Raw genomic sequence first — 15,496 nt, 5'->3', positions numbered from 1 at the left:
GTTTTGTCAGGGTAAAATATGCGAACCCACCAAACACCTCCCAAATTACTTACAGCAACAAACCTCGTATGCTCTCTTCAGCGAGACTATATACTTGCTCTTAGTTCCCGCCTTGTTCACATGAAAGTATCTTTATCTGTCACCTTAAGCTGCCCCAACAGCAGTGGATCAGTTCTCAGAAAGATATCCTTATCGCTGACACACCCCCTGCAACAAGGGGAAGCCCGGTCCACATTATGAGGATACATTCCAATCAGCCTTCAGCAGAGAGCGTAAGACAATGTGGTGTAAAGGATGGAATCCAAAATGCTTTTGCATTCTGACCTCTTGTCATTCTATGAATGTAAGACAATACATTTACAGTAGCAGTGATAAATAAGGAAGTAGGAACAGCTGAAAATGCTCATATCCTTCTCAGCATATTGGCACTACATGCCAATATGCTGGTAACTGGCAAGGAAGTAATGTGTAAAGGGGAATTCTGAAGACTTAATGCGTGCCAATGTGATGACTGCAAAACTCAACTAATCATATTAATTAAACTTAATCATATTAATTAAACTTCTCTTCTGTCGTTTACATTGAAACAAGGAAGTAAAACTGATCCATCACTGATAGTATGAAGAGAATACAGCAGATGATGCAACTCTCACCCTAAATGAACGCAGCTGGGGAAGGTTGATTGAACCTTTTTTTTTTTTTTTTTTTTTTTTTTAGGTACTGCAGTTGAGTGATATGCTATCTATCTCAAAACAGGGCGCTGCTTATGATCTTGGCTCAAAGACACTGACATCTTCTGGTTGCGCAATTAAACATTTTGGGACAGAGGTGAACACGTCCACCTTAAAGCGTTTGCGCACTTTGCACTTTGGTATGAATCAAGTTGCCTCTGGTTGTTTGTGAACCCACATTGTTACAGGTCACACCATAGAGCTATTGCTGCTGAATTTAACAAGCAGTACCAACTATTCTAGTGATAAACATTAAGTTTGTAACAAAACAAAGATGTTTCCATCTTTTAAAATAATACACTCCACAGTATCTTACCATGCCATTATGTGTAAAAGCAAAAAAAAAAAAAAAAACTATTATATACCCAAAACTTCTTTTATTTAAAATAAAAATCCAGTTTGTAGCTGGAAATGGGACAACAGTGACAACAAGTGGTGGGTAAAATGAACAACACGCCAAGAATGTAAAGTAAAAAAATATTTATTGGACAAACATGTTAGCCTTAGACACTTTTACCAGAAGAAATGTGCTAGTAACACCAAAATACATAATAAATCAGTCATGCTGACAAACATCTAACAGCACTCATAACCCAACATCCATACACAACTTCACCTTTGCAAACAAGTTGGCCAGTTTTTAATGTTAGTGGCTGGGCCGGAAGGGGAACGGCATCCCTGAAATGAAGGGCGGAGCAGGGTACTGAGGGTGGGTGGAGGGGTGGGCGGTGAGTGGTGTGTGTGGGGTGTGTGCAGGGTGTGCAGGGTGTGCAGGGTGTGCGGGGTGTGCGGGGTGTGCGGGGAGTGCGGGGTGTGCAGGGAGTGCGGGGTGCGAGGCGATGGGCGAATGAGCGGCGTGCGGGCTAAAGGCCAACGGAGGGGTGTGGATGTTGTTGTAGTACATCACCGGGCCAGACAGCACCAACTGGAGCAAACTGGAAAAACAAGACAGAATATAATAGAAAATAAGTTGGAACAAAAAGCTTTCAAGATACGTTCAGGCACAGGTTGGACATCACACTATAAAACCAAAAGATAAAACAAAAGGGCCTCCATCAAATCTATACATACACATATAGTGCCACTTAAAAGTGTCTGTGTCCCTCAGAATTTTCTACATCAAGTAAAAGTGGCTTCGACCATAATGTCACACCATCACACCACGGTTGTTCCATGTTCTCCTGATGGTGGACTCATGAACATTAACATTAGCCAATGTGAGAGAGGCCTTTGGTAGATGAGAAGTTACACTGGGTTCCTTGGTGACCTCTCATGCTATTATGTGTCTTTTGGAGTGGTCTTTGTTGGTCGACCACTCCCGTGGAGGGGAAGTTGTCTTAAGTTTCCTCCCTTTGTTCACAAGCTGTCTCACTGCGGAGTTCTAGATTCCAAACTCATTAGAGATGTTTTGTGAAGGTGAGACTGTAATAAATCCCTATTTTCAAAACAAAATAGGCCACTGAACAATTATTAGATTGATTGGAAACACTTCTGAACAGATGGACTCTAATGTAGTCTTGAAATGAATTTGTAATCCCAGTGGGGCACTTAATTTTGCAACTCACAAATATATATGCAATATTGTTTCATTTTGTGAAAATAAACAAATGCACAACTATAATATTTCCATTTCACTTGTTTAACTGAGTTCTCTTTGTCTATTCTCAGGACTTGTGTGAAAATCCATTGAAGTTTAGAGTCATTTTTATGCAGAACTGTGGAAAATTCTGAGGGGTGTAATGCTGTATATTGTAATTTACAGTTTGTTAATTAAATAATTGTGCATTTTGAACAACGTGTATATGCACATATGCATGTGTAAATGTAACAGACTGAGAATATCCCCATTTTTAAAAGGCAGAATATCCAGAAATATCCATTTATTATACCTCTGCATTATAAATGACCTGAATTTTTTTTAACTTTATTTGCCTCTTCTAATAACAGATACCAAATCTATTGATATACAGCAGTATTAAATACCATCTCAGATGTTTATTAGACTGCAGATTATAAAACGGTTAATTTATGTCTGTACTCCAATAAAAGCCTAAAGTGTGATGTACAGTTTTAAAAGCAAGTTGCCAGTGAAACTGATGTACTAAAGGTGATGAACAAGAATCGGTTCTTACTTGTTGTGTGGGAGACGGGAACAGATGGCTCTCAGGTCCTCTGTGAAGACAACATTGGATAACAGATAAGCCCTCGAACACAAGACGAGTTAATAAGTTAGTTATTTCATTTTCAAATTTAAATATGTAGCTGTTTACACGTCGAGGCCTTGGGCAGGCCCACAGCCCAGAAGAAGAAAAAGAAGAAGACGACTGATGATCATTTTAGTTTCAGTCCCTACAATTATGAGCACACAGTATATCATCTAAGCTTAAGCTACACTCAGTACTTCAAATGCTATATCCAATAGCATATGTGAAAACCATGAAATACGCTGCATGAATTTATTGGCTTCTGCTATATCTCTTTCTTCAGTCTCACTGTCTGGCTGGCCTCAAGCAGATGGGTCCTGACATGTTAGCTGGGTTCTGTACAAGGTTTTCCTTGCCATGGTCACTTCTAGACTTGCATTGAGGGACAAACTGTCCCTCTCAATTGTTGTTGAGAGTGAGCTTTAGAAGGTATCAAGGTTGTGTTGTGTTTAGAAAACATCACAGTGGAAGCAGGAGAGATAGAGAGAGAGAGAGATAAGTCATAAATTGAAGTTGAATACACTCATTCATCAAATCACTCTCCAACCTCAAGCCCAAAGATTAACTACTGTGGAGGGGCAGGCAGGAATTCATATTGAAATGCTTCTGTAACTCTCATATGTTACCCGCTCTTTTACCTCTTGAGCAGAGCAGGGCTCCACTTGCCATGGCCACCTGCAGAGCCTGGGCCAGTCGGTCGAGGGCCAACTGGGACAATGCTTGTGTGTCGGTGGATGACGCGTGTGTGTGTTTGTCGGCCTGGTCCAACAGTCGAGAAAGGTCCGAGGTCAGCGCAGCCAACGATTCCAGCTGAAGCAGCGCCAGGCGACCAAACAGCCCCTTCTCATTTAGAATGTTGGGCAACAACATGAAGACCTAAATGTAGCACAAGAAAGACCATGACTAGAGCAAACAACAACCTTCACTGTACATGTTGCAGGTATACCTTTATTAGATATATACAAACACACACCTGTAGGACACTCAAATGAAGTGCAGAGAAGAGAGGCCCTGCTTCTTGCTCACTCTCCGTGCTTCCATTGGTCAGTGGCTTCTTCTTGTCTTTCCTATAGACCAGCGGCGCTTTGACGCACCAGCGCACTAAACCCCCCAAAGGTGTGACATCAAGTGAGCTGATTGGCTGGCTGCCAGTAAGGGGCGTGTTCAAGAAGTTGATCAGGACTAGTCGGGGGTCATCTTGAATCCATGACGCAATCATCTGGAGGAGTTCCATTGGAGGGGTGAGCTCCTCTGAAAACACACGCACAGATGTGGTCACAATAACGAAATGGTCAACGACATCCAATTTTCCAGAGGTCATACATTTTAGATGTGTCATACGGCTGCGTTATCCCAGAGTACCTGAGGTGAGGTCGTAGAGGGTGGTGACAGCAGTGATAAACTGACAGCAGAAGCGTGGGCTGGCACTGTGGATATTCTGGAGGGTGGGCACAGAGCCTGGCACCATGCTACAGTAATCATCAACCAGCACCTGCGCCAGGCGTACGCAGTACACACGATGGGTTCTCTGCAAACACAACCGTAAAAATTTGATCAGTACATCCATAGTTCATACACACATATTCAACTGCAGAGAAACACTTAATAGCCTGAAGATGTTTTAGTCCTCACCTGTAACCAGGTAGCAGCACATTCCAAGATAGGAACCCTGCCCACAGCAATCGCCATAGAGACCAGCTTCCCTAGCAGTGACATGCGACTTTCATCCGCCTGGTTGCCTTGGAGGCTGAAGAGGGCGGAGAACATAAGCTGACGGACAGTGTCACGACTCTGCTCCTGAAAACAGCTGCACATGATCTCCAGCAGCTGGAGCTCCTGGAGGGCACTCATCCGCTGAGAGAGGAACACAGAAGGCCAAGTTTTACTGGCTGTCTGCACGCGTGCGTTTAGGTACAAGCATCTCTGGGTCATGTCTTACCCTGGACGGAGTGTTTCTGTCCTTGGGTGCATGCAGAATGAACTCCTCGACCAGCTCCAGGGTTTTGGAGTCGACCTGGGGAGGCTGCCTCCCAGACTGGACCAGGTTAGAGATGTAAATGTCAAGGTGGTACAGCAGCTCCTTGGCTGCGCTCAGCACGTCCCGAGGCAGCAACGACTGTCGAATGTCTCCCATAACGACCTAACAGAAAGCCACACACAATATGAAAGCATCTTCATTAAGAGTAAAGTGTATTATTGAAAATGTCCAGAGATTGCCGCTCCATTAAGGATCTCTGTGCCATAATGCCGTGAAATATTACCCCGTAATTAAACAATGTAGTGTGCAACATATTTATATTTATCTTTTTATTCAAAGGTTTTTATATGTATATTTATTCTCTTTATGTATATTGTTTCTGTCAGTATTCCTGCTGTGCTCTGAGCCATTGCACTGAAATTTCATTCTGATGTAAATCTGAAAAATAAAGTCTGTCTATGTCTATTACTGTTTCCCAGTATGTGATTAAACTGTAGCTATTAGAGAGTTAACAACTGTTTTCAACTTTGAAAACTGTTCAACATTGGGAGTAAGTCTTGAACTAGTTTGTCCTATATGTCACAGATATTTAAAAGCATACAAAAAGCAAACTGTAGTTCTAACACAACAATATACTCCCTGTACTCCCAATAACCTCCCTGCTTGCTCATACTCAAAAAGTAAAACGACTGTGCAACAAACACTGACACAGCAGAATTGTATTTGTCAGTTGTGTTTGACTTTACATCGTATACATCAGTGTCGCCGACTGTAGGTGCACAGCTCTAACTCTTTTCGAGTGGACCAGCTCCACCTTGAGTCGCTCGCTCCCTTCCATCATGCTAACAGCTAATGTTAGCAACGTTGGCTAAAATATATATTTTCTGCTCCACAACGAAGCATACGCACATTAATTATAACCCAAAACATCCAAAGCATATTTTAACACCCTACCTCTGCTGAAGCCCCCTATTTCAATGGATAAACGACCCGAGGAAGAGACTCGTGAAAGGTCTCCTGACAACAACGGAACCGCTTCCTGTCTCTACGGAAGCCTGCGAGGAACAACATCCCTGTCATAGTCGTTTTTACTGTTCTGTCAACGACGTTCAGCGTTAACTCATTAAACGATGAACTTGTGTTTAACTATAAGTGGATTTACCAAACGAAACTCTAAATATTTTCATTTCATAATGATATCAGTCATTTTTAATCAGAAAAATATGGCATGTACGTATTTAATAATGTATTTATTGTCGTAAACTTCCGTTGGAAATATACATTAACGGGCCGACTATTTTATCTACCAAACCACAATCAAACTTAAAGCTCATTGAGAAAATGTTTCAAAATTGACGATCGTGTTATTTTTTTATCTCACACTATTTCACAGGGAAACCTTGTGTGTATTAATGTATTGTGTTCTTCGGAGATATAGCCATAAGGACCGAATAAAAAGAAGGAATATATATATTTTTTTGTTTATTCGTGCAGTTTGATGTGATGTCGTTAACCAACATAGCTTATCTTAACAAAAAATAAAATAAAATACAGACTATTTTGCAATTTTCATTATTTTACACGTTATTTATAATTACGTAACGGGAAATGATCTTATTTTCTTGGGTCTATGCATTTTATGTTACAATTGTTTTTACACACTCAGATCAAATACTTGGGAATACATCGCTGATCTGACACTAAACTGATTTTGTGTTTCGGACACGTTGACTACTTTAACTAGTAAAACTTTAAGATTGGGTCGCTGTGTTTGTATGTTTCCGCTTCAGTCAGTTTATGTCAGTGACATAAGACACGTACTGTTGTTCTCGTCTGTATAGAAACTATACAGCTCATAGAAAACCACTTCTACTGTAATCCTTTCTAATCTACACAGGGGCGCGCCTGTCAGGCACGGGACCGCCCGATGAGGGAAAAAAAAAAAAAAACGGTGGCGCGCTCCCGGCAGCACTTCGTTCATGCACTTTATCGAGTATCCCGTCGAGTGATCTTTAACAGCCCTGCAAGATGACCATCAACACCCTGGCTAAAGGGGGGTGGCATCGGGAGCAAATGTCATGCTTTCGAAAGGTAAGATTGTTTGTTTCTATCTTCTGTGGCTTGTTTTTGATTTTGGGGCATATTTTGAACATAGAGGCACATCCGAGAGCTGATCAGACTCCAACATGAGAATAAATTAGTGAAAAACTGTGTCTAATATATTCTTCTTCTTCTTCTTTTTAAAAAATGTATGACTGCTTTTTGTGTGCACTACTTCCATTTGTGTTATTCTGCATGTTCATGTGCATATTGATGTGCATGTGTGCGTGTGTGCTTCCCTGTCAGATGGAGAAAGTGATTGTGGCCATGCAGGACCCTGACATGGGCATGAAGATGAGAAACCAGAGGCTCCTTATCACTATCATTCCACATGCCATGACAGGTGTGTGTGACTCTGTGCATAGGTGTATTCTTGGGTGGTCCTACACATTGCCTTTGTCCCAGCAGTAATACATAATGTAGCGGTAAATTTTGTTGAATACTTTGTGCTTTTCAGAGCAGAGAGAAGAGGTTCTCTTTATTCACCTCTTTTCCATTTGCTTTACTCTCTTTTGTTTTACAGGTCATGATGTAATTACGTGGCTAATCCAGAAATACAACATCTGTGAGGAGGGTAGGAGCATTGATACATATATTTGTGTGTGATTTAGTGTTATGAAGGACCTGCTGTTATTCCCTGTCTCCGTGTGACCGGCTTGTTGTGCGTTGTTGCTAGTGTGTTGCCAGGATATGGTGTTTTCTTTCAAGCTGACGTGGTAGTGATTTATGAGTGCATTGTTCCTAAACGTGAACGGGATGAGCCCCAGTGGGTCCGAGTTTGATTAAACTCACCTGATGATCTGGGTTTGATTAGCGTCCCCTGGGGAGGCCTGCACCTCTGGGGACTTTACCCTGCCTGAACTAAATTACAGGTTGGAAAAAAAAAAAAAGTAGCCCTCTGGTCCCTTTTGCCTCAGAGCAGACTAAAGATGGAGAATGTGTAGAGTCAGCCTGAGGGGGGGAGAGAGCTGATTAAAATGCATTGCACAGCTTTTTTTGGTAGCTGTCAGTCATGAAAGTAGGGCTTTCTAACAAATGAGGAAAAGATTGATGTGGCGCTTCATCACTGGAACAAAGCCTTGATTTGAGAGTCATTGTGAGTTTGTTTGAGAAAAAATTGTGATGGATGGGGACAACAGTATATTTCTGTTCGTAGTAATTTATTTTCACTTCAGTCCTGATGAAATCAGCATCTCTCTCATGTCGACTCAAACATCACGTTTGATATAATGTATGTGAACTACCATATATGTTAATGTGTCTTATGGATACACCCCAGAGATCAGCTCAAAAGCTCCTCTCTGCAGAAGACAGACTGAGAGACAGTTTCTTCTTCTGTGGTGTTTAACAGAGGCCCTGCACATCGGAGACATGCTGGTGAGACACGGGTACATTTACCCTCTCAAAGAGCCAAGGTCTCTCGTGCTGCGGCCCGATGAGTCGCCCTACCGCTTCCAGGTCAGATGTTCACCCTGCCGGCTTTTTATTTTATTTATTTTTTTAAACTCTCTCCATCTAGCTTCCACTAAACCGTCACCTTTCTCTCTGTCAGTGTCTGTCTCCCATTTTTACTCTCGCTCCATTAGCCCACGTCCTAATCCTTCATCCATCTGCCACTCTCTGCTGCTATTATTTTTCACATCAGCCTCATTTGAAATGAAAAACTATATAAACATGCCTTGTATTTCTCAGACTCCGTACTTCTGGACCAGTACCCGGTGGCCTGCCACAGAGCTGGACTACGGTAAGAGAGAAGAAGGGGTAAGAAAGGATCTCAGAGGGAGGCAGAATAGTATTTGTCGTTATACATGTGACTATGCAGGTTATTAATACATTAATACTAATCGTTTCTAAAAGTTCTTAATCTCTGTTTTCATGTCGTTCTTTGCCGTATTTGTTTTCCTTCCTAAACCTCATCAGCGATCTTTTTGGCCAAAAAGAATATCAGAAAACAAGGAGAACTGATGGAATACGAAAAGGTGAGGGTGGCGTGCGTGTCTGTGTCCAACAGACAGACAGATTTGTCTGGATACACTGAATTATGCAGGGGGAACATTGGGGCAAGAGGCCTGTGTCATCATTCCGCTTTCTTCCTTCCGTCCCCGTTCCTTTTTTTAGGAGCGGTACAGTGTGTTGCACAAGAGAATCAACCACACCTGGGACTTTGTGGTGATGCAAGCCAGAGAACAGCTAAGGTACAGTCACATGCTCACATGCGCCCACACACAGTTCCACGTGTACAAAAACTTGCATTGTGATTTGTGTTTAGAGCGTCCAAACAGAGAAGGAAGGCTGACCGCATTGTCCTAGAATGTCAGGAGCAGGCTTACTGGCTCATCAACAGACCCCCGGTACGTCTGTCATTACTGTTCTATAATATACCATAACATTATTATTATCATACTATACTATACTATACTATACTATATTATACTGTATAACATTTCATTTAAGTTATATAAAACTATACAGCCACTTGAAAGCTGTATCACAGTAAAATGTGCCGCTGATCTTCACCCACCGCTCCTTCTGCCTTCTGCATGAAATATTCAGCCTATCTGGTAAAAGCCTCAGCTGACAACGGGAGAAACAGAGAGAGAGAAAGAGGGAAAGCCAGAGTGAGGGCAGCGGAGTAAGAGACAGAAAGAAAATCATCATATACCACTTCCCTTACGTGTCGACTAAACACCACAGTCCATTTTATTCTTAAACGGACAGACAGATCGATGGGGAAGAAGGGAAGGAGGATAGCGTGATGCAAAGCGTAGAGAAGTACTGCGAGGGAGAGGAGCGGGTGAAGCAGAGGACAAGGGTTTGGAGGAGGGACTCCATCTTGTCCTGACCTTATGAATTAGGGACGAGGGTTTGGAGAAAAATAAAGAAACCTGGGAATAAAAGTCAGCGCCAGTGGAGTGGAAAGCTTAAAGAAGGATAAGTGCTCGCTCACACACATATTCTCATCAGACACCCACACGCATAGTGTACAGACACACACCACATACTATGTACAGTGTGACATACTTACTGTATGTATGTGTGTGTGTTTCGTTTTTTCAGCCTGGAGCGTATAATGTGCTGGACATGGGTCTGGAGCGTCCGAATGATTTCAGTTCACGAATTACAGTGGTCAGTGACTTCACTACCGACCTGTACTCCCTGCTTTAAATTCCTCTCTGAATGTGACAACACGTCTACTATCTATTTAAGTCTTCTTACCATGTTTTATTACTTTTCTCGTTTCTTGCTTCTGGGATCATTTCAAAGTAAGTGTAAAAGTCCGTTACACTTACTAAGGATGGACATGAAACAGGTTTATAGAGGACAAAAATATAAATCCGTGAACACGTGGAAATAGGGAAGTTGTCTTCTGTCATGGTGCATGTAATACTGTACATGTCAGTGTGTGTGATGATACTGTGTTATTCTTTCCAGACATAGAACAGTGACTTCTACAAAAGAGAGGTAAATATCATACAATGTATGACATAGATGTTATCAGTTTAAATACACTGCCTGGCCACAAAAAGTAGCAACCAGGATTTAACTAAGCAAATTTTAACTCTAACTAACTAATTTAGCGAAGGTTCGAGCCTCCTATTTGATAATTATTGCATGGGTGATTATCTTTGAGCTGGCAAAAAGATATTTAACCCCAACTGATGCAATTACGCAATCATTTCTTAAACAACGATGTCGAAAGACACATCCTGTGATTGTGAAAAAGATGTTGGTCTGTTTGAGAAGGGTGAAATAATTGGCACACACCAGCAGAGGTAACATCTAAGGAGACTGAAGCAGAAATAACTAAATGTAGGTTAAGAACTGTCCAACGCATTATTAAAAACTAGAAGGACAGTGGGGAACCATCGTCTTCAAGGAAGAAATGTGGCTGGAAAAAAATCCTGATTGAAAGTGACCGGCATCATTTAAACGCTTGGTGAAATCAAATCAAGAAAAACAGCAGCAGAACTCAGGGCTGTTTAATAGTGAAAGTAAGAGCAGTTCCACACGTACAATGTGAAGAGATCTCAGCGCTATGATCTGGGGTTGCTGCTGTTGTTCAGGTCTAGATTCAGCAACATTATTCAGTCCAAAAGATGAGGTCAGCTGACTACCTGAATATACTGAATGACCAGGTTATTATACCAATGGAGTTTTTCTGCCCTGGTGGCACAGGCATATTCCATGATGACAATGTCACGATTCATGGGGCTCAAACTGTGAAATAGTGGTTCAGGGAGCATGAGACATGAGAATCTTTGGGATGTGCTGGAGAAGGTTTTGCTCAGTGGTCAGACTCTCCCATCATCAGTACAAGATCTTGGTGAAAAATTAATGGAATCTGGTGACAGTGCAGAAACTTCTTATCGAAACAAATGTAATCAGAGCAATAAGGGTGAGCTACTTTTTTTTGGCCAGGCAGTAGATGTTACTGAGTGTGTATTCTGGTATTGCATAAGTTTATTTTGCCTTTGTTTGCAGATTGAAGCTACTAGAAGGGCCCTCGGAAGAAACCGTGTAAAGTCATCCATCTGCCTAGAAGGGTATGTGCCAGTTTGATGGAGGCTCGGACAGACAGACAGACACACACACACACACACAGTTACACACGGGATCTAATGGATGTGCTACTGCCTCAACCCAACTTTACTTCTTTCAGCACGCACACACTCAGGCACATAAAGCTTAGCGCTCCCACTATAAGAGCCACTAATGGATGCTTCCTGAGGCAAGTCAAGAATTAGTGGCCATTAACTCTTATGATCTGCTGCACTAATGCAATAATACCGTGTGTGTGTGTGTGCGTGCGTGCGTGTGTGCGTTTTCTTGTGTGCGTGCATGCCTCTGCACTTGTGTGTGAATGTGCAGTTTTCTGAAATACAGCGAGCAGTACCAGAACCATGATCCCATTATGCAAGGCTGCCTTCCCAGTAACCCTTGGATTTCCGATGACACCGCGCACTGGACAATGAACACTGAAATGTGAGACGATGCGCGCTATAAAAAGAAATCCAAAGCAGCTCTTAACATGTCACTTAATATTTAGGTTCAGTGCGTCCGGATCTGCCGCTGAGAGTCTCTTTGTGTGTTGGTTCCCCTCTGAGCAGGGTGCCCACCCCGACACGCCTTCGAGTGGAGCGTTGGAGCTTCAGTTTCATGGAGCTTCTCAATGACTCGATGGGGAGGCGGGAGTTCATGACCTACCTGGAGAAAGAGTTCAGTGGTGAGGAAGAACGGCAGAGATGTTGGATTATATTTAAAACTAATGTACATGTACAGAATGGCATATGTATCTACCTATATGCATCTATAGACGGATGTGTTGTGACAGATAAGGCTGGATCTGTTTTGGAAGTTGCGTCAGGTTAATGTGGTTGTAGATTATTACAGTGGAATGATCCTTTCGTGTCAACTTTTAATTAATTCTATTTTTTATTTGCGTCTGCATTCCCCGAATGACAGTTTCCAATCCCAGTGCTGGGAGATGGAAAAGATGAGGTAGAGGAAAACAAGCTTAATGTTATGATTTGGTTCACTGAGGAGATCAGAGTGAGGAGATAAGGCAAAAACTAGTGAAGGAGAAAAGAATGTTTATACAGTATACGTGTAGACAGTAGAAGAAGGCAAAGAACAAAAGGCAGAGAAGCATCCAGCGAGGTCATCCATCCTTGCTAAAGAAAAAAATAAAACTTCCATCCATGCTCATGTCCTCACTGTTTACGTCTCTGCTCTCAGCGGAGAACCTGTGTTTCTGGCAGGCGTGTGAGGACGTCAGGCACGGAGAAACTTCCAAGATCATAGAGAAGGTGGAAGAAATCTACAAGTAAGTGAGCGTACGATCCTGTAAACACGCAGAAAGACACGCTGGTAGTCTGGTAGTTCACTTCAGCAGATGACAGCCACTCTCCTGTGTGAACCCAGGAACTTCCTGGCTCCCGGAGCTCCCCGCTGGGTCAACATCGACAGCAAGACCATGGACAAAACCCTGGAGGGGATCAAACACCCGCACCGCTTCGTCATGGACGACGCACAGATGCACATCTACTTTCTCATGAAGAAGGTCTGACGTTTGACTCACGCATCGTTACTTTTACGCGCTATGGCTCTTTGCTCTTTTCTTTTTATAAATGCCGGTTATGTTAGAATTATAGGGGCTCTGGAAGTTTGTGCTCATCAAGTACCTTGGATTTTTAATGCTGGTGGTGAAGCCTTAAGAAAGCCAACATGGACAGCTATAGTAAATAAAAGTCAATTACCAACTAACTAAAATTAAAGCCAACCTCAGAAGGTTTTCACAAATCTGGTAATTGACTTTCACATCGTACAGAAATGAGAAACACTAATGGTAGTCTGGATGGAAAGTAAAGAAGAATCCATTCATTCCATCAAAGACAGTACGCACAACAAAACAAAACAATAATAACATTTAAATCTTGGAGGAAAACTTATTCTGTCTTGTTGAGACTTTAGTTACAGTTACAGTAGCCTCTCCTGTCTTCGGTCGCTATGCTGAGGTAAGCTGATTAGCTGCTAGCTCCAGCTTCATATTGCAGGAGACACGTGTATCGATCTTCTCTTCTTCCTCTCAGCAACCACAACAAAAAAGCAGTGTATTTAAAAAACTTTGAGCTCTGTAAATTTAAATTTAAGGACTTATTTGACAGGCATGTCTGACATCAATCAGTGACCACATTCATAGCTTGAACAAAAACATATTTTTTTTGTCATCTTAAAGCTCTCTCTGCATCTCTCTGCCTCTATGCGTCTAGGACTCTTACCCAAGGTACCTTAAGTCTGAACTGTACAAAAACATGCTGGCCAAAGCTATCGTCCCCCAGGAAACCAAGAAAAGGTGACACCTCATGTTCATTATCACTTCATATTTATATTATTTCCAAAGAAAACATGTATTTATCCAGCTCTTCCTCTCTTTCTGTCTTTCTTTCTTTCCATCGTCTCAGCGTGTTCCCCTTCATGAGACGCCAGCGCCACTCCAGCCCCTCCCCCGCTCAGGCAGTCGCCCAGGCAACCGAGGAAGACGGGCGCGCCAAGGGGGCCGGGCAAGCAGGTACCAACTCTGCAGCCAGCTCCAGTGTGTGATGGCAGGGGCCCAAAAAAAAAAAAAAAAAAAAAAGTCAATCACTTCCGCCTTGTCTTCACCAATCGAACCAATCCAAGGAGTTCTGTTCTGTCTCCTGCTCCTTTCTTTCAAGTCTGAGCTTTTCTCTCACCGCTGCAACGTTAGCAGAGCTAGGATTTCAGCTTCCAGTCAGAGGCCAGGTGTTAATGCGTACCTCAGCAGCATCTCAACGTATGAGCGGTGGCCAGCAGAGAAGAAGGCTTTTAGGGCTCCTGTTACATCCTGCACCGCTGCTGCACCTCCATCCACATCCCACCTCGGCCCGAATAGTGTGTTCAGTCACATCTGACGTTCCTTTCTGTATCAAGCTTTCTGTTTCTCATCAGCATTTGTAGGCATTGGGACTGCTAATGAAGAGTAGGCGTGCGTTCAGTCAGAGATGATTTCCTCAAGCATGTCTGTGATTATCGTACATTTCGCTCGTTCCGGTTCATCCCACGCTGGAGCTTCACGTCGTGACCGCCGTCGCTGCTGTTCATTTTTGCTCGAGCACGTTTCCATCCAAATAAAGTGTCACCACAGCATTCGGTGTTGTGTTGTGCTCTCAGATGTGCATGCTGTCAGACTGTGTGAGCGTGCGTGGTTGTGTTCAGGCTTTAAATTATACTTTTCACTCTTTTCTACCTTATGTTTCTGTCATTGCAAATCTCTTATAAGGTTTGTCGTAGGATGCATTAAACCCCAGTTTTTGCCTCATGATGCTAATGCTCAAGCAACCCCATTGCTGCTTCAAGATATCTTATTTCCAGACACCACAGGACACCCTCAGAAGACCCATGTCCATTTCTCTGATGAGTCACAACTGTTTTGGAGGCACAAAGGAGACATACGCAATATTAGGATGGTGGTCATAATGTTATGACTGATCAGTCTTTTATTAAGTCTTCTATTAAGTTCTTTATCTCTCTGCTACTTTAAAATACTGCTTCCTTATCTGGTTATTACCTTTCAGTCTTCGCTTCCGCTCTTCTTCCCTGCAATGGTCTGGTGGGAGCTGCAGTTCCTTGTGCCAGAGTGGCGCCCTCTGCTGGCTAGGTGTGGTCAAAGTGTCAGGAGTTTCCGTTTCTGGAAAAATTTCCAGCAGGAAATCTTAACAACAGATGACCTTGAGTGTGAACCTGAGTTGTAAACGCTCCTCTGTCCTTCGCGGGCTGTTTCATTTGAAGGTTGGAGACATGAAAAACAAGGGAGAATTTAGTTTGTATGGCTCTATTCACATTGGTCCCCAAGCTGGGAACCACTGCTGCAAGTACACCACGTAAAGCCGAGGGCTGCTAAGGTTACCTTTTAAGTGGATTAATAGTTGACACATTAAGGTAATCCACTCTTTTTAAAGCTTGTC

General features: G+C 42.7%; 2 protein-coding genes across 2 annotated transcripts; one reads left to right on the top strand and one right to left on the bottom strand.

Annotated features, from left to right (window-relative positions):
• Nucleotides 1-1,196: 1,196 nt before the first annotated feature.
• ints15 (integrator complex subunit 15) lies at nucleotides 1,197-5,987 on the bottom strand. Its single transcript, XM_047589115.1, has 8 exons — nucleotides 5,868-5,987; nucleotides 4,875-5,075; nucleotides 4,568-4,789; nucleotides 4,298-4,463; nucleotides 3,909-4,186; nucleotides 3,574-3,811; nucleotides 2,864-2,903; nucleotides 1,197-1,666 (listed from the first exon to the last, which is right to left on the bottom strand). Exons 2-8 carry the CDS (start codon nucleotides 5,067-5,069, stop codon nucleotides 1,378-1,380), a joined length of 1,428 nt encoding a protein of 475 aa, XP_047445071.1. The 5' UTR covers nucleotides 5,070-5,075; nucleotides 5,868-5,987; the 3' UTR covers nucleotides 1,197-1,377.
• Nucleotides 5,988-6,036: 49 nt separating this feature from the next.
• Nucleotides 6,037-14,678, top strand: rgs11 (regulator of G protein signaling 11). Its single transcript, XM_047589111.1, has 17 exons — nucleotides 6,037-7,004; nucleotides 7,260-7,356; nucleotides 7,537-7,587; nucleotides 8,365-8,471; nucleotides 8,706-8,757; nucleotides 8,934-8,992; nucleotides 9,132-9,208; nucleotides 9,283-9,364; nucleotides 10,071-10,139; nucleotides 10,452-10,475; nucleotides 11,496-11,557; nucleotides 11,883-11,996; nucleotides 12,122-12,237; nucleotides 12,750-12,837; nucleotides 12,936-13,074; nucleotides 13,784-13,866; nucleotides 13,976-14,678. Exons 1-17 carry the CDS (start codon nucleotides 6,942-6,944, stop codon nucleotides 14,112-14,114), a joined length of 1,422 nt encoding a protein of 473 aa, XP_047445067.1. The 5' UTR covers nucleotides 6,037-6,941; the 3' UTR covers nucleotides 14,115-14,678.
• Nucleotides 14,679-15,496: the final 818 nt, after the last annotated feature.

This window comes from Mugil cephalus, chromosome 7 (genome assembly GCF_022458985.1).
Source record: "Mugil cephalus isolate CIBA_MC_2020 chromosome 7, CIBA_Mcephalus_1.1, whole genome shotgun sequence".
Lineage (NCBI taxonomy): Eukaryota > Metazoa > Chordata > Actinopteri > Mugiliformes > Mugilidae > Mugil > Mugil cephalus.
Note: the sequence above shows the minus strand (reverse complement) of the source record. Positions and strands in the feature narration are given on the sequence as shown.